The sequence below is a fragment of the Hylaeus anthracinus genome, unplaced genomic scaffold (genome assembly GCF_026225885.1).
Source record: "Hylaeus anthracinus isolate JK02 unplaced genomic scaffold, UHH_iyHylAnth1.0_haploid 11985, whole genome shotgun sequence".
Taxonomy (NCBI): domain Eukaryota; kingdom Metazoa; phylum Arthropoda; class Insecta; order Hymenoptera; family Colletidae; genus Hylaeus; species Hylaeus anthracinus.
In genome coordinates this window covers 7621462-7646577 of record NW_026534333.1, presented here as the reverse complement: position 1 = coordinate 7646577, position 25116 = coordinate 7621462, and the positions used below count along the sequence as shown (strand labels likewise).

At 41.3% G+C, this 25116-nt stretch overlaps 2 protein-coding genes across 7 annotated transcripts in view; one reads left to right on the top strand and one right to left on the bottom strand.

The window, feature by feature from the left end:
* LOC128887275 (collagen alpha-1(XVIII) chain) overlaps positions 1-24272 on the bottom strand; it is a 237746-nt gene extending 213474 nt beyond the window's left edge. For 5 of the 6 annotated variants that reach the window (XM_054142982.1, XM_054142986.1, XM_054142983.1 and 2 more), the window contains exons 1-2: positions 23524-24271; positions 6976-7046 (exon numbers count right to left, since the gene is read on the bottom strand). In XM_054142982.1, coding sequence (XP_053998957.1) covers positions 6976-7046; positions 23524-23534 — 82 coding nt within the window. In that variant the 5' untranslated portion in view covers positions 23535-24271. Of the gene's footprint in view, positions 1-6975; positions 7047-23523 lie in introns of all 6 variants that reach the window. The other variant, XM_054142984.1, reaches the window with a different exon arrangement.
* On the top strand, positions 7532-10164 carry LOC128887294 (UPF0489 protein C5orf22 homolog). The gene is made up of 2 exons (XM_054143015.1): positions 7532-7757; positions 8161-10164. The coding sequence occupies exon 2, from the start codon at positions 8247-8249 to the stop codon at positions 9390-9392; it is 1146 nt and encodes a 381-aa protein (XP_053998990.1). The 5' UTR covers positions 7532-7757; positions 8161-8246; the 3' UTR covers positions 9393-10164.
* Positions 24273-25116: the final 844 nt, after the last annotated feature.

Genomic DNA, 25116 nt, shown 5'->3' with positions numbered 1-25116 from the left:
TAAACTTCTAATTTTCTGTCCACCCGTTTGATACTCTCCAAGAATGTGCAATTTCCTGATTTCTCGCGACTGGAGCCCTTACCTTGGCATTATTCAGCACGAAACACGCTAGATACTCCAATAAAGCCAAGTCACAGGCAGTTTTTCGATACGGAATGCTTTTAAGTGCCGAAGCTCGAGTTTAAAGTGTGCCTTTCGCTGTTGTAGATCCTCCTCGCCCTTATTCGCGCGACAGCCAACCGTTTCCAGTCGTGAATCTCTTTTTCCTGTTTCTTCCTCTACACGGATTTCGTTCTCCCGCGACTCTAATCCGATTCAACCGGCTGAAATTCCGGTATTTATTAATTTCCCGTCGCGGAAAGCCATGGTAACACGAAACCAACGCCACCCGGACCTGCGCATCCGGTCGCAGAGGAAACGTACACGATACGCCGAAAATGCGAACAATAATGAAGATTAAAGCGCGGTTCCTACCTAGAACATGGGAATACGGTATTTTCGCGGTGGGCATGCGGTATTTAATTCTTCGTTACTCCGCGCTATTTCGAGAAACGAAATTTCTAAACAGATGCATCGAAAGGAAAATAAAACCTTGAAGCATCTTTTGGTGAATCCATTATTTCGTCGTATTTAGGAAATCTTAGCCCGCGTATATATCGGTCCTTTTTATTGTTTTTGATTTGGACGTTTTTACAGACCTCTGTTTTTTCATGAATTTCCCTTTGTGTGTTTAAATTCACTGTAAGTGTTACCAGGACGGAAAGCTAACATTACGCATGGCCAGAATTCAATTGCGACGCGAGATATTCGAAACTATCTGTTCTACTTTTTCATTCCATTTTGTCCTTATATTTGTATTCTATCTCTATTTTTAACGCAACTGAATCGTAGGCATGAGAAATTTCAACAAACAGATACTGCGTTGGTGAACGAAAGTTTCGCTATCGCATGACGAAGTCCGATCACACACCTCGCGTATTCACCCATGCAAAAACTAATTCGGCTTGGGTTATGAAATTTCATCTTATCCTTTGCACTCTTTAGGCCTGTTGCTATCAAAATTTTATATTATTTTAAATATATAGGAATTTTTACCAGGAAGCAAAGAGAAACAGAGCGCTGTTAAAAATATTATCAGGAATTTGAAGACACACAGGAGATCTCTAATCGTATCCCGATTGTTTAATAGCACGCAAAGTCTAACGCGCAAAAATAAAATTACCCTTCCACTGAAGTTTAATCTTGGCTTGCAAAGAAAACTAGGCGAAAAAGTGGTTGGGAATAATAAATGTATTAATTTTATAATTCAAACCCAGCACGAAGCTATATTATTACCATCGTAGATAGCCGCAGAGACGATAAACCGGAGACAAACGGGGAGGGTGAGAGCGAAAACGGATATATGGGCGCGCAGAGAAGATTATGGCAGAGAAGGAACGAGCAACGGATTTCATTCCGCACGAGATACATCCCGAGTATCCGCGGCTGTTTTACGAGCACACTCGCCCGAAAACGAGACCTCTTTTTCTAGACCACCCCTTTCACACCTTTCCGCAACCCCCGCTGGGTTCGTTCAAGCTCCTTTCATTCAGAGTAAACCCTTTGAACGGGAACCGCTAAAATTACAGTCTGCACGCCAATCGAATAGAACTTGATTATCTATTTTGTCGTGAGATTTCTTCGTGGACGATGATCTGCAGTTAGCGCGGTCATTGTATTTTCACCAAATCGCTTATTAACCACCTTTACAATTTATACAAATCAAAGGATGATCATTACTCGATCTTCGACAAACTATTTATTTCATAGTTAGTAGTGCATATGAGTTTTGCTTTCAAATGTAAACGAATTGAATTTGTTTTCTGATTTCCATATGATTTCTAAAAACCTACTTAGCTTATTTTTATACACTGATATAATAATGATAGAAAGTGCGTGTAGATATTCGTCATGTCCGGCCTTGTTCTGACCTCGACGTTTTCAGCGAAGAGAATATGTACATTGGATCGAGTGATGAGACACTATAGAAGTGCATTCACAGATAGTCATTGAGGTCATAGACAAGATGTAAAGGGTCGATTGTAAATGGCCGAGTGAAAAACTAGTACACGTATGTCAAGCTGAAACGAGGATGACTGATGTTCCATGAATGAATGTAATTCGAGGACAAGGCTAAGTATAAGAAACATTTATATAAACCATTTCCAATAGTTTCAGTTGATGAATTTTTACCATACTGTCCTGAACATATTTTATATATACTCTGGCGAAATTTCATCGATAACAACGTTGCCAGATTCGTCCTTCGTATTGTTGCTGGGCGAAAACTATTCTCCTCGAGATATGGCGAAATAAAGCACGGGGGAAAAAAAGAAGAACGGGAGTGTAAAAATCATAGGAAAATTTCGGAGACGTGGTACAGTCAGGTCTGTTGCCCGAGGCAGACATATTGGGCACGAAACGTGCTCGGAAACTGTAAAATATTTGAAAGCTCGTTCTCACCCTTCTTCCTTCCCTCCACTATCTCTGCAAGTGTTACCATCCACGGTTAACCCATCTTATAATATATCGCCTACTTGTTCCACGTACGAAATAAGCCACGACCTCCTTGTCTCTCGCACGGTTAATCCTGCGGTTTATCAACCAGCTCATCTGCTAACGTGCTCCAGGCTTCTTCGAGAGTGATTTCTACGATTTTTGTGGAGCGCACGTTATTAGCTGTCCGATAGTGACTGATGAATGTGTGGAAACTTTCGGTATTTTCACTTTTGTTTTAGTAATCTCTATTTTGTCATGCGTTGGAAATTTATTCGACTAGTGCGCATAGTTTTTGGAATATTACTATGGGATATTAGTTAATGTTATCCTGAAGGGTTATTCTATTTACTGTTCTCAGTATTAAAAAATATGAAACATCTTTCCATAACTCTCGATTGTACTTGCTCCAGTGACGATCTATTTGTGTCTCAAACGAAATACGCGCACCATGCCTATGTATAACTGATGAGACATGCATGCCTCGTCACCATGATCCAAGACCGCAAAAATAATTCCATTTGTCACGTTCCATTTCGCACGTATTTGTAAGTGTACAAATCGGTCTCCAAATTTCTCACCTGGATCCCAACATCTCCAAAATCTAATGACTCCATACATTACACCCCGAATGCCTCGAGGGATCAAGGAAGTTTACACCACGTACAAGAAACATAACCACGACGAACGATAAAGCTATCTTAACACGTCGGAATCGGGAACGTGTCATCGTGGTTTCGCCAATTAGAATGCAACAGAAATCCACGAGACGAATCGATTAGCCAACACGCGCCGCATGTAAATTCAGCTCGAGTCACGACTGATCGATGAGTCAGGCCGAATTATCGGATCCCCGCTACGATTACAAAGTATGGAAGAGCTTCGATCGACGCCTACATCCGGCGTCCATAAAAAAAAGAAATTCGAGGATCCTTGCAAGCCATGTCATAAACGTTTCATCGTGCCGCCCTTACGTGAGTGTTTTCTTCTTTCTCGTTTGGCCAGTTATTTTTATTCAAACCGCCGACAGCGGAATCTTTCGACACGTCAGACCTCGCGTATTAATTAACCACGGTGTGTTCCCGACGCGAGACGGAAATACCGCTGTGATTTTTAGAATCTGACACAGAATCACGTCACGCGCTCGCATTTTACGCGTTCTCGCGAGTCCAAATGGGTTAGGATTAAGCGTTCTAAAAGTGTCCGTTAGATAAGTATTATTTCTCCGTGTAGTTTGTTGTTATATAATATTAGAAGCAGATTTGTTTGCATTTCATGAATGTGTATCTAAAATTATGCAAGAATAATTCACCCAATATCAAGCGAATTTCTTCGCAGGAGCATCAATAGGATTATAATTCTAAGAAATCCCATCTTCGAGGGCCATTTTGGTGCACACTCGCGGATATCGCCGGATATTCCCCTCCACGTTGTCGAAAACAAGCTATCTCTCGTAGCTCGTTTCAGATTTCTAACCGTCGCCGCCTCATAAATTTTAATCGAATCGACGTCTCATCTGTTTTTAAAGAATTACACTATCAAGCGGCCTTAACGCGTATCGCCCGCATCCGGCGTCTCTCAATTTTCCAAAACGTTAATCCCAATATTTTTCTTCTACTTATCTTGCCGTTGAAGGTAGAAGCAGAGTTTCCTATAGAATCAACACCGAAAGAAATTTTTAGTGCGAAAATGTCAAACGTTTTACAAACGTTTCAAAATAAGTCATCGAAAAAAAATGAAGGTGACATTGATATCCCGGAGTCGCCTCCAGCCAGAAAACAAATAATTACCTCCACCTTTATTTAAAACAAAATCTCATCTAAACGAGTAGTAAGTTTCTCACGAAGAACCGAGGCGATTCGATGGAATAACGTCTAGTGCCGTCTCGTGTCGGCAAATATTTCTCTTTGTAGAAGGTACGCGTATCTCGATTCCGAACTGTTTCTCTAATAGGGTGCTCCTCTCGAACGTAGAAACGTGGGAAGACGATGGCGGTACGAAAGAAGGGTGGAATCGTCCTGGCGTACGGTACCAGCGAACAGAAAATAAGGATCTTCTTTACAGTCGGAACCATCGGAGACCCTCGAAGAACTGTCGTTTAACCTGAAAAACTCTCGATGCAAATTCGTAATATTTCACCTCTCACGAACTTCTCGGAAAGTAAATTTCCTTGCGCGAAACAGTTTCAAGGGTAAATGAAAGTACGGTGAAGCGTTTTTAAACGCTTAGCCTTCGAAGCACTTGGAAACTCTATTTGTGCGACTCGTGGAGTTCTAACCGAGAGATTAGATTGTCTGCGTTTTCTCTATTTTCAATTGCGAGACACTTTTGGGCAAACGTTAAATTAAAAGTAGCAACTTTGATCACCCATTGTGAAATAATCAATGATAGAAATATTTCGTTTGAAATTCAAGCATCCACACTTGAATAAGTATTTTTTTTACGCAAAATATCATTTTACAGATTAAAATTGTTAATAGTCGCTAGTGTTCCAAGATTAGCTTTGAATCAACTACGAATACAAATAGAAATCGACGTAGCCTTAACCACGTTTGATATTAAAAGGCTCGAGACTCTGTTAGAAATACGCAATTACAATGGACGACAAACCGAACGAAAGAAGAGTTCAACTTCATCCAGGAATCGCGACAGACCGATGACATACTATTAAGTATTGACGATGCAGCAACGCAAAAAAGTTACCGTTCGCCACGGAAATCGGAAGGGGGAGAAACGGATACAAATGAGGCTACGGGGATGAGAGTTATCTCGCATCCTGCGGGAGCTATTCGTCCCCTTCCACCCCGTTTTCCTCCACCGTATCCCACCAGCGCAGCCCACATTCCCTCTTTGCATCCGCCTCTGATAAGAGAACCGGAAACTCGCCAAGCGGCTGAATCTTTCGTTCTTCCGGATAACGCGACGTTTTTGCGCCCCTGATCGCTCAATATCGACGCGGAATTGTCTTCTTAGCGCGAAACGTACGGGCATTATTACCTAAGCTGCTTTCTACGAGTATACTCTTCGCGAAAATATTGGCGATTTTGTGTCTACGTATTAATGATCACAAAAGGCAGAAGAAAAAAAATCATGACGGTGATGGTTGAACGTATGCAAATCTTTGTAACATTTAAACTTCCTTTGACGCAGGATTTTTAATGCGAGTTTCCTGACTTTATAACGACAGATCGGATGGCACAGAGCGCGGAAAGGCGAGATTAGACTTCGCATAAAAACGAGATGCCGGGATGAAATATCTGCTGAATCTGAGAAACGACTTCCCGGCGTTATGAAATCCTTTAAGAAGGAAATAAAGATATGCTGATGATCATAAAGCCATTTCAAGACATTAATACTTTGTAACTGCGGCTCAACGGAAGATTTTATTAAATCCTTCTTTATGAATCTTTCTCTTTGGGAGCCGACTCGCATTAGGTCCAATATCGCCTTATTTAACCGAAAGCGAAAAAAGGCACTCGCTAAACATGAATTTATTACGCACAAACGAAACGCAAGTTCCCATTTATTCGCTGCTTATCATTTCAAAGAAATTTTTACAGACGATAAACGTGCCATTGAAATTTTTACAACCGCGTTGCCTCTACTTTTGCTCTGTTAAAATTTTTATTAAAAATTTTCCTCATCCCTCGTAAAGTTCCTACGATATTACACGAATAATTTAAATAATAGCTGCACGTGCTTCGCGAAAATTCCCTGGTTGACTGCGCCATTGAGAGGTAAGAGTTCTTATTCGAGCAATTTTTAACGGACCGTGGAACCAGTAAGATTTTCGTAAAATCGCGAATGAGACACAAATGTATTATATATTGTTTGTATGATGTTTCATAGTAAAAGTGGTCCAATATGTAAATAAAGCACTACAAAACAAGGCATACGTAGAATTCGTAGAAAAATATAAATAACCAAGAGCGACAAAAGAAAAGAATAATTCAGTGTTCGAGTTACATCCGCTCCAATGAGGCGCTTTATAGAAATCGGTCGATTTATTTCTGAGAGTGACCCGCCTTAACTAAGAAAGATGTCCATGCTCTTGAAAAGAATCACTGTACTTCCCATACTGAACAGAGAACAATTTGCCGTATACGTGAATTCGAGGACCTCGTTGATATAGAACACGAGGTATCCATACTTTAACTCCAGTTGAACGAACCAGTGAATCGTAATAAATAAGACAAATTTGCAGTGAATCGCTGGTCGCGTAAAACGAAGAACATAAGAACATCGTGGAAAAAGATTGGTAAAAAGCGTGCTGATTATTCTCGAGGTGTCCTCGGCGGATGAAGGATCCTCTTGGGAATTTCGTAGCCAGAATCGTCATAGTGAGAGACGTCTGGTAGAGCAAGGGAGGACAAATGATCCTCGAGACTTCGAATCACCACCACGAGTCCGACCATTATCGTTGAATGAATTGACACTTACCTTTCTTCTCACCGAAGAAATCCGCGTTGACGTACGTTGCACAAAACGCAGCGAATATCAACGATTCCAATCTGAAACACAACGTTTTCATGTTAATTTCCTTTGAAAGTGTATCAGATTAAAGGATCGTGGAAACATACATTTTGTTTTTTACTATAGTTTCACCTTCAAGAAATTGTTTGCCCATTGCACTCAATAATTAGACAGAAGAAAGTATTAATTCCCAGCTTTAGTTAATAAGTACTTTGCTAGGAATGAGTGCTTCGTTGCACCGATGGAACTTACTACGTCAAAATAGTTCAAAAAAGTCTAATACGCAGAGTCGTAGCGTTACATGTATAAAGTTTGCAACCTTCTACTGGCAGAAGTAGAAATTCGTGTTAGTTGAAAGTTGTAACGAATTGTAAGAGTGCTTAGTGCACGTTCGTGCTGTTTTATGACGCAAAGGGGTGCAATTGTTTGCGAATACTACGGCCTTTCTAAACGATCTTGCAGAGTTTCGTTCGAATATACCGCGCTCTATGCTTTACTTTCATTTTACTCCGACAGGCGGCACAGTTGTACACTCGACCAGCGTGGAAGTGTATCGTTTCTGTACGTAGGAGTGTAAAGTAGCAGCAGAGTTACCAAATCTGTTGAATAGTGTTGTATTTATCGCTAGAACACACCAACAACGATGGGTTATGGGTCTGGGACTACACTCTAGTATGATTATGTGTATAGGAACAAGAACTAGTCTGCTAGACAAGGAAGACTGCGAATAACCTCATCTAACCAACAAGGTAAGCTGTTCACGTGGTTAATAAAACGTCGTACCGTGTTATGCACATCGAAGCATTAAATATAAGTATGCAACTTACAAAATATAACTCAAGAATAAATAAACTCCTTATCAATTGTGACAGCAAATCCCTTATGTGATTTATTTATTTCGAAATTTTCGCATGAGAATGAAGGCGGTCTTCAGGGTTTATTAAAAAACTTGTTTAAACCGTTCTCCGACGAAATATGGATTAATACCTTTGTGAATTCTAATTTAAACTTACATTTGATTTAAAGCACAATCAATTATGATGCAATATAGTGATTGTCATATATTTGAGAACAATTAACAATATTTTATTCGTTTCATACTTTTTATATATTTCATAGCATATTTTGAACAAGGATAATTTTGCAATCTAGGCAATCCAAATGCAAGCCACTCGAGTAAATAGGAGTCCGCAAACTACGTTCGCCCTTGAATAGACGTCGTAGCGCGCGGAGGAAATATGCCGTTCTCCAGGAAGCACTTCAAAAGGGTCCCAGTGCACGTAGTGGAAAACCACGACGATGTCTTGCCATTTATTTACCGCTGTCTGGGCTCGAAGCATCTTCCATTCGAGGGAAACACGATCGTGCACTTGGACTCTCATCCCGACATGCTCGTACCGAAATCCATGCCAGCGGACACGGTGTGGAACAAAAATGAGCTGTTCGATGAGATCAGTATCGAGAACTGGATCCTACCGGCGGCTTACGCGGGTCACTTAAAGCACTTGATCTGGGTGAAACCACCGTGGGCGAATCAGATGGCCGATGGAGTGACGACCTTTCTCATTGGTAAGCACAAGGAAAACGGTCAGATAAGGCTCACGTGCACCGAGCCCTACTTCGTCAGCGAGGGACTGTACGCCATGGCTGACGAGCTGGATAACGCGCGAGAGGTCACCCTACACGTGATGACTATAGGCAAATTCATCGAGGATCCAGGGACGAGGGACGATTTCACGGCGATCAGCTCCGCTCTACGTCAGTATCTACCCGAGAGAGACACCCCCTACATTCTGGACGTCGATCTGGACTTCTTCAGCACTAGGAATCCTTTCAAAACGATCTACGATCGCGTGAACCTCTATGACAAACTGGCGTCCTTGTACGCTTTCAAGCGACCCGACTCGACGGAACCCAAGGCCCTAAAGGACGCGACCACTGCGAGGAACGAGCAACTCGCCGAGCTGGAAAACTTATTCGGGTACTTGGAGGAGCACAGAAGTCTTCAGGGATATCAGGGCGAGAAGTCTGCCAGATACGAAGCAGTGGAACTGATTTTTCACGAAGTGACCAGGGTTTACAAGGAGTCGGAGATCGACTGGAAGTTGGTACACGACGCAGGCTGTACCAGGGATGACACGGATCTACCAGACCACGTCACCACGAGAAAGGATCTCGATCGGTTGATCGGTGGTACTTTCTGGTCCTTCCTGGCAGCCCTTCCTGCTACGCCAACCATCGTCACCATCGCAAGATCCAGCGAGGACGAATACTGTCCTCCCGAAGACGTCGACCAGATTCAACTTGAGGTTCTGGAGGAAATTCGTCAACGTCTGGGGGATATCGACGTACAGCTATCGTATGGGGAAGAGGAGATATTTTAATTTAGGAAAAGTAAATAGCTCGATCGAAATTATTTCATACGTAGGGTAGACTTCACTAGTTACTTTCCAGTTTTCCCTTCTTGGGGGCTTTTTTAGAAGCAAAACTCGTACAATCAAGAATTAGGTAATTCAAATGTTGCTAGAAGATTGAGAATAATAAAAATACATGCTCAAGCCTGATAAGAGGCATATCTTACCCATAGAATACTTCATTAAATTATCCACCCCTCTTATACCAGAAATATAAATATGATTACTAAAGTAACAATTTGGTTTTAAGTTTTGAATGACATTTTTCATTCCTAAAACATAATACAAAAACGGTAATAATAATTTATCTTCATCTCCATTTATCGTAGAGAAACTTGTGCATTTAAGGAGACTGTTGAATTATATACTATGTATATTCATGATTCTGGTGCAAGGAGATAACGTATAATGTATGTTTACGAAAGACTGAACTAAATCGTATTTTTCTTGTACAATCGCATTAACACGGCGACATGGGAACGCCTACAGAACTTATGATAACTGATACTCCCGCCAAAGGGTTGTTTAATCCCGCGCATAAAATACTTCCAACTGGATTGGGGTTGCGAGTCTGTATGAATGTATCTCGCGTCGAAGGATGTCAACATACCCGTTTTATTCTCACGCTTTCCTTTATTTTCTTTTCATTTCTGCTGGCAACACAGTTTTACATACAGTTGTGGCATAAAAGCTTATCAGTCCTGTATGCAACAATGTCAAGTATCAATAAACCTACATGCGCTGAATCGTGTCCTATTTATTCCACGAATACAAAACAGCAGTTTCAGATTCAGATGAGGACGTAGGAATATAAATCAGAGCAAGTATACATGTGTAAAGATCGCACAGATCCTTAAGAAATCTGTTTAATTTGGAGACACGCACAAACAAATATTTTTTTAGAATTGTAAGTTCTAAAAGTATCACTGACAGCGATGCTGAATGCTCCTATGAAACCCTCTATGTATCGTTTTCGCCTGCAAATACCTAATGCGAGATAAAATGAAAAAAAAAACAAGGAAAAATGGAGGTAGAAATACCGTGGGATGAAAGTAGAACCGATAACGATAGGAGCGAGAGCAAATAGCAACCCCCTTTGCGCGAGGTATAATGTCTACGGGTGGGAGAGATACGTGATCTCGTGAACGAAAGGCGCGAGATTAGCGCAAAAACGATTCGAAATGTTGGGCGTTGTTTCGAGCAAAACAATAAGGGTTCATCTCCTGAGACTTCCAAGGGGGAACGATAGCACGCCGCCGGAAAATTGGGTTCGTCGAAACCTGTTTCGTTAATGCGATCTCCCGTGGAAAAAGCAAGCCCTCAAAGGATGTTGAAAACTTCCCGCGGAAAAAGCTATTGTGCACAAAGAACTTATTTAGCGTAAGTACCAGCTTTAGCGTGAGGTCCAGCTTTATGAATAAAAAGTTCTCGCAGTTTTTTTCTTTCTTTTGCGCTCTCCCTTCCAAACATGAGTGATATTAAAACTCATCTTTGATATCTTTTTTTTCATAGCAAGTTTGCTAGAATGTAAATATTAACGGAAACTCGTCGTCAACGTTCTCGAAAGAATTTTGATTCTGATTTAGAATCTTGGGTGCAAATTTTATTACTACGTATATTTTAAATTCGTTTTAATCTTAATCTTCCGGAGAGAATCCTTTACACATATTTTATTATTTACCGAGACCGTCAGTTGAACCTATCAACCTTAAATTAATCGAGAACTATCGCATAAAAAATGTCTGAACCTACTCGTATATTTACGATTATCCAGCAAGGACTTTGACATACAGACTTCATTCCAAGTCCTTCTATTGTGTGGTCCAATCCATCTTTTTTATCATGCATGAAAGAAATACATTTTTCTCATTTTTTTAAAAGACCCGGGAGAATACAATGGGCGAACGAATCTGTCGTAAAATGACGCGTCGATAGCAGTGTTTCTCAACCTTTTCTGACCCGTAACCACCTCTTGAACTAAACATTAAATTTTTACTTATACACCGTATGAATATAGCATTTCGGTAATGCAAACATTTTCTGAAAATTTTGTCCGTTTTGTCCTGGAGGATATGACCTCAATTGAGAATCCCTGCACCTATGTGACCAACGCTTTTCCACATCGAGCAAACAATTTCTCACGTCCCGAGGTCAGTAGAACACGAGGAATTCAGTGGAAAAGTGTGACACGCATTTGCATCCCTAGGCGAGAGGCGAGCGTAGGCGTATCGCGGCGGCTGTTGATCTTGAATCACGATCGAGAATGTTGATCTTGCGTAACGCCTACCTACTAGCATAATCGTGTCCGCGATTTTCGATTTCTGTCTGACAAGGTCGTTGTACATGTCCAATACACCTGCTACCAATTATTTTAATTAATGGAGTACGTGATTTCATCTAAACCTATTCATCTTAACTATTCGACCTCTTAGTTTATGTTTTCCTTGGAAAATTATCTAATTATCTAAAATATCTTTAATTCATTATCCGAGTGATCTTCATCGGAATAAGAATTTTGACCACCTCTGTTCGGAGGTCTGGTTATGATCGCGAAGCGTTGAAATCTCCAGCGAACCTAATCACTAGAAATCTCCTTTTTTTACGCGACGCCCGATATGTAGAATTCACGCAACACTGACTTCCGATGTTGTCACACGGGCAACTGTGCTTTGATAGAAATATATTGGACACGACTGAGCCTTTATATCAAAGGAGTGGCTTGTGTTGTTAGAATTGTCGATGCATAAAGGACACCCGTATCCATGCCCACGATAGTAATGCCGAATGGAAACGAACACAACTTCTCACTTGGCATCAAAGTTCGAGTCTACATAAGTTTTTCGAACTTTCACTCAATTTGTTCTTTTATATAAAATAATTTTTTCTTGTACTTTCTAACTTCAATTTTATTTAACTTAGCTTGTTTGAGGAAGATTCCTTTAAATACGAATGGCGTCATCGACAAAAGGATACAAACGTTCATATAAATCCCTATTCAACGGAAACGCACAACAAAGGAGGAAACTGGAGAACCTCAAACGATAAAGTTCACAAAAATAAACCGCAAAAGCTGAGTTCTCGTAGACGTAATTTCTCCAAGAAATAAACATTTACGCGATATTGTATTTTATTGCGTTCCGTAAATGGATATGGATGAAGTAAACTCTTTGACTCGCGATCTACCTTTTATAAAAGAATTTTCATACGTATAAATATGAAATGGAAGGTTGTTTCGACTTTACAGTCGCGTCGACAAAGTGAACTCCAACCTTTGTAGAATTTATGCTTGCGAGAAGGTCTGGAATCTTTTCCTTTTAGCTCCTCGGAAGGTTTGTTGGCATTAGTCTCTTTTTCTCTCTCGTGATGTTTTCTTTTAAATCGTAAAAGTTTCCAGACACGATAACAACCAAAAACCGATACTTGCAACGCCATACGAATTTATCTAGAAGCTCAAACATTGTTTTGATCATTCAACGATGTTCAACAGAGAAGAAAACATGCAACGTGCTTTAACTTCAAAAAATGATAAAAAGGGTTTCAAGAGTTGACTCTTCTCGAGTCTTTGAGAAACGAACGCTGAGCTCGCTATTGCCACCCGATGAGAGCCCCGCATAAATCCGGGTATACGTAATGCATTTTCACTCGGAAAAAAAAGGCCTATGGTATATTTAGAAGCTACCATTGAAACATACTACCTACATTGTTAATAAACCAGGGACGAGTGTCTTGGCCTCGCTCCAACGGTATCAAGAGATCCCAACACACGCCCAAGTACCTTCACCTGAAACCTCCCGTAGAATTCCAGTATCAGAACCCCCATCGAACGCACATGGGCCGAGTTAGTAGCAAATTAGGAGACTAAACGCGGACTAAGGTCGTTTCTTAACAACAGAAGATTGGAAGGAATGAAAACGTACAAGTCCCCTATCGTTCGCGATAATGACAACGAATGACGACACTCCGTTAACCCAGTGGCCCGGCGAACGATATAAAACGGAATTAAAAGAACAGGGAAAACCCCGGCGAGATCCAGAGACACGTGTACCGGCGACGGAATAATTAAGCGAGGAGCTCGAGTGGCGGCGTCGTCGACGACGACGGTGAAGTGGTGCTCGTTAATGAACCGATACACCAGAGGCTCCTGACAGCCGACGAGAATCTGGGGGAAGAACGGATCATGTCTATTCTTTAACTGGGTGCCACGGCAATGAACCAATTTCGCGTTTCATCTAACCGAGGAACACCTTTCAAATTCATCTGGTCACTGGTAATTATGATGGTAGTTGGACTGGCCACTTGTTTCTGGAAAATATTTGTTTGGCGTGTTTGTAAGTTTGACATTTTTACAAGCTACAGCTGGAGTCTAGTAGTTAGAATGCTTTCCTCCACAAACAAGGAGCATTAATTTAGCAATTACAGCAGAGCATATCGGGAGAATTAGCATGAATCTCGCCGCACAGGGGAACTGTCGTTCCGTAAAATGGCTGCCACCGTATATTTTTTTTCGACGTCGCCCCATTAACGCCACCTTGTACTCCGGCGAGCGTCTCGTCGCTTTAATTAACGGCGCCATAGATCATCGGACACGCGGAAGGGAGCGACGGTGGTTTGTATTTCATCGGGTTTTTGCGATCGGTGACAGGGCGGACTGCGGAATCTCGAGGATCCACAATGAGGTGACGAACGACGAAAAATAAAGAAACGAATTTATTCCTGTCCCGAAGGTAAAGGTGGATCGGTGGCAGACCTCCCGTGGTCGACGGGAAGAGAAACCGCAGTAGAAGCATGTATATTTAATTAAACATCTTTATTTTTAGCTTCTAGGCTCCGAAAGGACTCGAGCTTTCGGCGTATCACGATTTTCCAGGAATTTTTGGCGGATACGTGAGCGGAATACGAAACAGTGGATGAATAGGAAGCAAATAACCCCTGTGTATTCGACGCGTAATCTTTTGGAACTATTCGAAATTTACTTTTACCTTTTCCTTTCGAACCATAGATGGACTTTCTCGGACTTTCGAAAATAATAAGACGTTTATGGATATTCAGCGACATTTAAATTCGAGTGTTACTCGTAAAGTAGGAAGATGAAAGATATAAGGTTTATAATAATCGATTTATCAGAATTAGAAGATATCTGGGTCAGTGGTTGAAAATTATTTACTTATAATTTTTTTTCGTTGAAGTTCCTTTTAATAAATTTATACGGAGCTTACGATGCATGCAATACGATGTACTTTTACGTACGAACAATTGTTCAATGCTTTTTAATTTGCAGTCCAAAACATGTCGCTTAAACTGTTATTTACAAATACAAAATCATGATCTGTCTTCCACTACTGGGGACGATGCAGTACGTAGAGGCCAATAAACCGATAATACGACTTTATGATGATGTCTTTGCCATCGATGGAGGACCTGTCTGCGCGGAATGAATGTATTGTAATTACAGTTCCACCGACTGCAGGTGCTACGTGAAAATGTGTGACGTTCCGCAGGGATAGAAATCACAGTGCATAGAGATCTCAGTAACACTAACCAAGAAAAATCTGAAGTCCGCTAAAATGTTTGACAAAATATATTCACATAATTGAAAATGATCCAGGATATTATAATGATTACTCGAACCTAAGAAACAAAGCTATCAATAATATTTTGTAACTAACAGTGCTGGAATTCTTAAACAATCTCGAAATGCATTTCACATGAACGATACCGATAGCTTACGTGTAACAACCTACATAGGGCGACTTGACCGAATTTAATGTAAAATGTAAATTCATGTTACATTCGAGAGCGATCAATACTTAAGTGGTCTTCTAAACCAGAACGCTAAAAAGAGACGATTTCCATGAATCTTTTCTCCGATACTAACGGCACCAGCTTTTCCAAACTTTGCATACTTATCTAGAATTTTTCCATATGGAAGCAGTAATTTATTAAAGTAGAGCATCGTTGAAAAAAACACGCGTACCAAGTATTCTTGATTTTTCAAATTGTATCTATTGAAAACATAAAACGACGAGAAAGAACGAATATTTTAAAAATTACAACGCTCGAGAGGGAAAATAGCGAAATTTCGCAGAAAAGACACGCTTTTTCATATGGAAAACAAGTGTCTGCGGATTTACTGGTCCGTGACGATATTTTTACAAACCAAATTTGAACGTCGTCTATTTTGAGTTCAAATTAAAATTTTCTTATCGCCATTTGCAACCTTACAAATCACTGGTCACCGGAATTTCAAATCTTCTTCCGGGTGAAACAAAGCGTTTCTGAATTATCGCGAGACGGAAAATCGGAGCTTCGTTGGAATCTGTGGTAGGAAGTGGCAACGTAACTTTAATCGCGGTGGACGGTCTCGCAAGAAGCGATAATTCAACGACGATAGCAGTCCGACGTCAGACAGTCTCTTAAGCCACCTCGGGTAACTCTGCTACTTATAAAGTGACGTTTAGGGCCACGTGCCGCCGGCGATACGCGATTAAGATGATCGTAACATTCGCGGAATGTTGCTCGTAAAGATTCATGACCGGGGAAACAAAAAAAAAAGCGGAAATGGTTGTCCGTATCGACGAACAAACGACCCTGGCGGTCGTAAAGAACGTTTCGACAGTCTAAATTTCGTGGGATGAATCGCGTATGAGGGAATGCGAAAGCAAATCACGTTACAACGAAAATATAAAATGGCTCGTGCATATCTTTCGAATATAAAATTAATGGGGATGGTGCAATGTTAACGCTAAATGCCTAAAATAAAACAAATTATTGTATTTTAAATAAAGCTCGAAATTGATTTTTGAGAACAGTATATTGAAATAAATTTTAATTTAATTTAAGTGGCTTAGTACTTTTTCAATTTAAATTTTGTATAGGTTCGGAATGAAAAATGACGAATATATGTAAATGCTCAACAATTTTGGTGAAACCATGTGAAAGAATGGACGAACTCCAATTGAACGCGAAGGACCCTTTTCAGAAACGAAGTGGAGGAAAGATCGCCTAAGAGATCATTGTGTTTTCATAATTTTGTTCGTAACAAGAAATACTGCAGGAAGTTGAATGTCACTGTTGTGACATGTTTAATGAAGGCAAAGAGAATTAAAAAATGTGCACGGAAAGTGCATTGAACCTTTCAGCGATGATCATTGCCAGGCACGCTGCACAGACGCTTTTAATTGCCACTGTTTTTCGCGCGCGTGTCCTTTCATGCTGCTCCATTCATTAGCGCTAACCAGGGGTGTCGACTAATCCAAAGATAAGAAGAAAGAGGAAAATCGACCAGGTGCACCGGTCGAGGCTCGTAACTCCGGATTCAAGCCCGTCGGTGGTGGAGCAGGCTGAGAATAGGCAACACGTTATGGCCAACAACGAACAGGGGAAAACTGCCAACTATTCGAGGCGAAGAATTTTTTTTTCTCCCCTTTTTCTTCTTTCAAACCCAATGCGCCAGACAACCTTCCTGGTTACGACAGTGTTACGCTCTAAAATTAGTCAGGCTTAGCTGGAAAAATGCTTTTGCGAGGAATGCTGCTTTCTCGAATGAATACATTCTTGCTTGAACAGCTTAAATTTTCCCATCTGGAATAAAATTTAATTGAATTATATCGAATAATAAATTTTCTCTTAAGCATATTGATTACTGACTGAATATTAAAAAAAATAATTTATACGAAAATAATTTATTCTCCTGAACGGTATGCAACCTTTAAGCAGCACTTTACTTTATATTATATCAGACATTACTTTGGCGGAAAGAAATTGCGACCAGAAGCTTTTCCTATAACGGTAACTGAGCTTTAATCAGAACTTGCCTAATGGAGCTATATTTTCCTATTAGACACGTATGCCGTCCCATTATCTTGTTACAGAGGCAGTTGGAGTCGGCCAAACTCATTTGGCAAAGAAAAAAAAAAAGACTGGAACATTCCGCCATCGCTACGCGAACTTAATCTTACAGTAATTACTTCCCTGGCTATTCCAAGATTTTTATAGAATTCATGGAACGAGTTGAAAAGCTGGTCCTTTATCACGAGCTTCTTATTGAGCGATAACGCTTATTCCAGTCCAAAATTCTATTTATTTCTAATCAATAAAATACATCGATCAAATATTAATTTCAAAAATTTTGACAATAATTTTGAGTTGCTTATAAATATTCTAGAAAAAATATTTTCAGTGGACAAACTGTATTTTTCAGATTTGTTCTCTGATGTTTCTGGAGCATTAATCAAAAACTTGATATAAAAGTTGAAGAGCGTTAAATAATAATGTACATATTCCTCAATGGATGGAGAAAACGAGAAAATTTGATTTCCATCAATGAATAGTCGCACACGCAAGCAACGTTGAATTAAATGAAATAACCCTTCTCACACATGTTGCCACTTTCGCCGAGTTTTAATTAAATCCCGTATTAATTGGACCGTTACACTGCATTATCCTTTCGTGCAACTATGGTCGCGCTATATGAAGCAGTTCGTATTAATAAAATTCACTGGCGGCAATACAATGTCCAGAAGTTACGTTAACGTGTCGCGGAAGTCACCGTTGCGTACAACTGTACAATTTCAATGAAATTTCGCGTTCTCTCCGCGTTTGACAAATTAATATTATGTGACACGAATGAAGATAAAAGGAATCGGTGAACGTTGAAATACAAGTTATTTCTATTTCGAAGGTGAAATACTAAACAGCCGCTAATGAGTCTGTCTAGAATCCTAACAATTTAGCGGTGATTGAGATTTTTTGTTTAGAAAACTAGTGGATATAACGAGTTCACACTTTGTATATATGTTTATATATGTTTCACTAAATTACAAGAATTTTTTGAAGTAAATCGAAATGTAACAATACACTTTATATTTTATATATAGGAACGAGCACAAGAAAACAGACTAATGTCCACGTTGAAGCCCAGCGTGATATTCTAGGGTTAAAATAAATTAGTTACTCCTTTTGTGGTCACACCGACACGCTTGTTTGCTATTGCGGTGCGGGCTTGCGTCGTTTCCTACGATTGCGCGCTTTGAACTTAATTTATCGTGGCACGCGTAACGACGGAGCACTTCTCCGCAAAGAACTATTAGTTACTCTTATTTCGCTCGTTAATGCCACTAGGATTTACAATACACGGCCACGCGAGCAACAGAATCGCCTCTAGAATAAATCTGTAATTAAATTCGAGAAGAATCGGGGATGAAATTTTAACATCAACCCTTCGTAAAACACAGAAATTTTTTTATTAATTTGAAATGTTTAATAACCTCGCTATACCGCAGGAATAATTGTAATTCGTTGTACGTCTTGGTTGTACCTATCGAAGTGGTCGATTTCGAATCGATTTGAATGCAACGGGAGAGACGAGACGTCCAGGTCAATTTTAATTGGAATAAAACTTTCATTTCGAAAGGATGGTAGGACGGTTGAATTTTACACGGTGACCGTTCGAGGAATTTCCAGAGTGAAGTAATTGGAAATTCGCGTAGAAGAGTCTAGGAATACATTCTGCTGAAGGATATCGAAGAGGTTTCAATATTTTCTAATTGATCAACGAAATCTGCGAAGAACATTTTACTTGATTCCCTTCTATGAAATAAATGCAACTTCTTCAGATCTCTATTTCATAATTATTACTCACACAAATAAATAGGAATTAAAATAAGAATTAAATTACTCTCGATATATTAATTATTAAAATAAAACTCGAAACAAGATGGTTAAGTAAATTATGTATACAGGAGTATTAAAATATTTTCTCATTTTTTAGTCCAAGGATATTGTAAAAATGCCATTGAAAACGAAAAATATACCACGATAAATAATTCGACTCAAAAAGCAGTTAGAGCTTCCGCAATTTCAGATGTATCCGCGAGGGCAGTAAATTGGAGAGTTAACTTTCGCACGCCTTCGAAATATGACGGTGAAAAAGTGTTATTAGAGAGAAATTGAAGTAACCCGACGCGACAGGAAGGCAATTTAACACAAACGTGGAGACTCGAGATGCTATTTTCCAGAATTTACAATGCCAATGACAATATACACTGTAGTTCCTGAGAGAAGACTCAAGACTCGCATCTAAATTGCTTGATATAAACTCCCACGTGGCGCAACGTGCACGCTCAGCTTCATCAGTAACAAATTAGCGTCGCGGAAACCGCATTCCTATAGAAATTTGTTACCAACTAATTGCACCGTAACTTTTATTCAAGTAGTTCCTAAGCTTCCCCGACTCGTGCATCGATCCGAGGATAGAAACAGAAACTGTCTTTAAAATTTGTTAAAAGTATCTCTGTCAACTAATACGAGTTAAATCATTCACAAAGAATTTATTTCTCTTAATGTCCATATCACAGTTTCTAGAGCACGCGAAAAGAATTATAGTTGAACGTTATAAAATTTCGAAAACTTCGCCTGCAACAATAAAAAGCCACGACTACGATCAATTTTTGTGAGAGCAGCATATCAGCCCTTCTCTCGGCAATACAATTTCGCCAACCCGAATAATAACTTTTCCGCGAAATAAAATGAACGACAGGGGATCACTGTGAAAGATTCGGAGCGAGTGGCTCGTCATTTTTTTATTTCCACGGCTTGCATCTTCCTGAAAAATCGCGGTACGTGGGAACCCTGTTTCTGGATAGGTCGAATCGAAATTTTTCTCAATATCGTACAATACCGGGCCAAGGAATCCATGAATATGTTTCCTAGTCTCGATGCAAACACAATATATACGCCATTACTTATATTTCGACATGCCACAAATCCACGAGGTAATCTGCATACTTGAAACCATAAAATACACTTTCAAAGACTTTAGATTCCATTGATATTTTATTGGTATCGAATCGATATAACGTGTCCATGGTAACAAATTAATAGAAGATGGGAAAAATACAAATTCTTAAATTTGTTATTCTCTATTCAAATATAACATGGGTACTACGTGAAGTCTTCTACTCGTTAAATACAATTTTCAATTTGTATACTACGACACGTAATGTGATGAAAAACCGGTGATTACAAAAACCACCCACGAGTACAACGCCTGTGTAATCTGCGCTTGACAACAAACGTCATGCGCAGCGAGTAGAGGTAGACTAAATAGTGAAACAGTAGAATAGACCGAGCATCGTAGGCAGACCACGACTTCCTCAATAGCTGTCGTACACAATGGCCAGAAACAGCATTAAGACTAAACGCTAAACTCGATAACGGTTGGAAATATACCCATTAGGGTATCTCAAACCGTTAGTCCAGAATATTCCAACACGTTGGAAATGTTTGTTAATGTGTCCAAGTGTCTCCATAAGTGACTCTTGGTTTAATCTTCCAGACGATATGGATAAATTTGTGTCTCGTTTTTAGTTGATTAAAAAAAAATATACATGTCGAATCGAGTAACCTCCTCCTTTTCAAACTCGGATAAAGTTAACTCTCTCTACATCTAGATTGACCCCCGAAGATTCAGGCGTCACTCCTTACCAGAACCAACCTCTGCATCGACGAATCCTCCTCGCAAGCTTTTAGCCCGACAAATTCACCATACCTTGACTCCAAGGAAGCGCCGAAGAGACATGGTTCGCCATGATTTTATCTTCGACCCCATGTCGAACAACGCGCAACACGCTATTCCGCGTTACGCTCGCAAGCTCCGCGTTAAAGCTGGCGGTGGCACACGTGCGCCGAATGCGACCAAACTCGTAAATACACTCCGCGCGGATTAACACGCGGCCGTCACGTGGCACGTGTGTTTTCCACCCTTTCTCCCATCCCCTCCTGACGTGTCACTCTTTCTCTTTCTCTGGATCTGCATGCGGTAGGGTGGGCAGCGGCAGAGAATTCCAAAAAGAGCAACGTTACGCTGAGTTATGTCGCTGGACCAAAAACACGGCAAGTGCGAACGCCATCTCCTCGCTCTTCGTTCTCCAGGATTAATACGATATCACGTAATGCACCCACGATGCATTGCGTTACGATGTTTCTCGTGGATTTTTTTTTTTCAAGGCTTTTTGTCACATTTTTTGGGTCCTTTTTATCGAGGAAATACGCGTGCGAGACATTTACGACAGGACATAATGCAAATAAGCATGAATTCGTGTGGGTTGTCCACAACGAAAAGAAATTCGGTAGAATTCAAAGAAACGGACGATAACACTTCCTGCATCGGAATAATATGATAAATATGAATGCTAATATAACGTCGACCTTCGTCGGAATCCAATAAACGATTCCGAGATCAGCGACCATAGCGAAAAAGCCTTTGGTCGTCGTGACGTAAATAAAAACTTAGTTGCGAATTCCATTTACGATGAAACGAATGAACCTCGATTTCCTGCGGACAAAAGCCTCATTACCGAGCGTTTCTTGCGCCTAGTGACAGACACGGAGTGCGATTGCACGACGAAAAATCTCTTTCACCGGCTGCTAGTCCTCGAGAACGTCACCCTCGGCGAGGATGAAAACGTTGGAAGCTGAGAGCGCGAAATCAGCCAAGTGGAGTTTCAATCCCTCGGCCTACCTGTGGCTCTGTCACCCTCGCTTACCCCTTTAATTCGCTTCCCTGAGACTATCAGCCTCCTACTGCGCGATACTACAAGAAAGTTAGCCTCGCAGTGATGTTCGCGATCCAAGACAAATCCGCATTTTCTTCTTTAAAGTGAGTTTTCGCGACGGTAATGCTGTTCCAAAGAGCTTTCCAATTTCTGAAGCATTTTCTTCTTGTTTACTTCAGCATCCTGTTACAGGATCTGGACGTTGACGGAGTCTTGTGCAACGTACTGGCTCCTAAAGGTATCGTCGTGAGTTTTGCTGTACTACTTGTCCATTGCAGCCCTTATATGTCGATCGCCGAAATAATACTCTCGAAAATTTCTACTGTGTTTAAATTCTGTTTACAAATTACTGGAAACTACATAATCAAACATTTATTGTGGTATTTCTTTTTGTATCGTTATCGAAATTCAAGAATTTCATTAAAATTCATTTTCTATGACCAAGATCGTCGAGAATATCGATTTCCAAATAGGTACACCGTGCAACTGTCAAAGAATCCTTCCTCGGACCCAACTGTGCAATGTATACACACAGGAAACAATCAACGCATGCATACTGTGTGGCTGTCAGAGTTTCTGCCCTAACGGCATAAAATCGTCGATAACAATGATATCCAACAAGGCGTCGGACACACATTAATGATGCATGAAGCGTGGGCAAGTTTAGCTGTCAAAGAATCTCTCAAGTGATAATGCCACGTGTAACAAATGATTCCGTGAAACAGTCACTGCGGATCTTGCCTAACTACTTTGCCTTGCAACTACTTTACTCGATATATTCTTGCAAAATTCACATGAAGAATCATCGAACCTCTCGAAATCATCGAACTTTTCTTTTTAACGAAACGTCGCAATTACGACACGATCGCATGTACAGTGTGTACCTATCGAGTCCTATTCGATACCGTCACGTGCAACAAATTGATTCCTGGAGGAGTCGCCGCACAGTGGTAAAAGCGGCCAATCCTGGTTTTTTTATTTATTTATTTAAATATTATACACTACCTACCTACTCTTTCATTTCTTCTAACTCGGAAGAAGTATTATTAGTAATGCTAGTTATCAGACTTAGAGAGCTGGCACTAAATGCGATGTAATTACCTCGTGGTTGTAAAAAATTACCTGATGGTTGTAAGCTGGTATGTTTGATCAAGTGTCAGTTGATAAAATGTAATCCTCAATGCAGTTTTTATCCTGTCAAACATCCTTAATGACAGTGCTAAGTCCATTCCTCGATCGGTTGATATGTAATTTTTACCGAATGTCCACCTAAATAGGCCGTTTTTACCACTGTGCGCCGCGGCCTTCGCCTGACGATTTTTCACCGGGTAACTTTCTTATCTGCTACACGTAGCCGTAAAGATTATCTCATGGCTCATGGGAAAACCATCTTCTCTCCCATAAAACGCGAGCTCGCGATAGCAATATCGTTTACGTTCCGTGACGCAAAATGTTGACCATCGAAAGGCCGTGAATTCTGCTGGTGATATCGGAGTTCCATCCGCGAGACAGTCCCTCCAGTTATTTACAACGCACTCTCGACTTACCTAGGCCGCATGTTTGGTCATTCCATCGGCTCGTGACAGGTGGTTAAGCTTTTCGAGCGACCCTCTCTTTGAAGTAGTCACTGCTCGCACACTCCTCCAGGCACACACATACGCGAGGTCGCACAGCGACCGCGAACTTGGCTCTCGATACCACTCGGAAACCTCACTCGCGACACCCTGACGGCCACCAAACACTCTTCGATCGGCCGATCGAACCCTCTTAGCCGGCCAGGGGCCAACCTCGATTGCCACTCGATGTCGGAGTCAAAGGTGCCGACGGTGGCGCCAATAATCCAAGGTCATACAGAGAGAGCAAGGTCAACGTACTTCCGGCCGCGATCGACGGAACGATCCCGCACTCTGGGACACGGTTCGACGTCGAGCCCAGTTTTTTCCAGCAACGGGAAACAGCTCGAGCCGGGACCAATCGCGGCGAACCTCGCTCGCAACGAGACGCAGCTGACAGCCCAATCGGCTCCACGGTCCACCACTCACTGACAACAGTCCCTTCGTGACACTTGCCGCTTCCTTCGCGATTTTTCTCCCTCCTAACCTCCTCCTACTCCCGCGGTTGCCGACTTCGCGTGCTAGACGTCGTGACGCTGATCTAGTCACCTCTCTGCCCTTTCTTCTCCGTGTCAGTCTCCGGTACGTTGTTTCTTTGATAACGACCACCGTGACAGCCGCGACGGGATCTCGAAGGTTCCCGAGGTCCTCTCGAGCGAGCTTTTTGGGGGATGATCGGTGACAGTGGTCAGGCTCGGCGGTATACGGTCTTCTGGATGCTTTGGAGCGGATGACGAGCAGCTGCCAGTGGCGGCCGATTCAAATTCGCTCCCCACGTGGCGGCGACGGCGTCGTCCTTGCGACTGCCGCCGTCGCGACGCCCGGCGCCGGGCAGTGCGTCGCCATCTTGCGGCCGCCGGTTAAAATCGTTTTAGTGAACCCGCCACTACGGACGAAATTGCACGTGGACTTTTTCTTCCTCTACGCTTAGCGTACCCTCGACCGTTCGGGACGCCTAACCGTCAAGATTATTGCTTAGCTGGGATTAGATCAGGGAAAGGTTTAGAAAATTACGGGAATACCGTTCGGAGGAGTCGCGAGGCGAAACGCCCACTTTCGGAAGGAACTTTAGACCTTTGCAGTCCAGATTTTCTGATTTGATGCCTGGGGTTTAAGAATTTAATTTATTTGCCGATACGAGCGATTACTTGTTCGAGTACGAAAATCATCGTTTTGTATTCATTGTGGTTACGAGTGGACATATGATTATGTTACAAATACAATAGGCCGAACTTGGACGTCGTGTAAAGTTTACACTGTAAACGTACTCAACGTCGTCTGAAACTACAAGCACTTCAGGTTCGACAGCCGTTATGCCAGTCGACAGTCGACGAGGATCGTAAATCAGGAAGCGTTCCTCGACCACCCTGAAACCTTGACTATTTTTCTTCGGGTATGTTCATTCTTTTTCACGATCCTCTTGCATTTCCCTTTCCATGACCTTTCCTAGCACGCACCTCCGCTTCTTCCATAACTCTTCCCCACAGTTTCAACAAATTCCAATCACTCTCAATTTTTCCTTGTCGA

Coding starts and splice junctions, on each gene's coding strand:
- LOC128887294 (XM_054143015.1), top strand. CDS start 8,247: ATGCCGTTCTCCAGGAAGCACTTCAAAAGGGTCCCAGTGCACGTAGTG.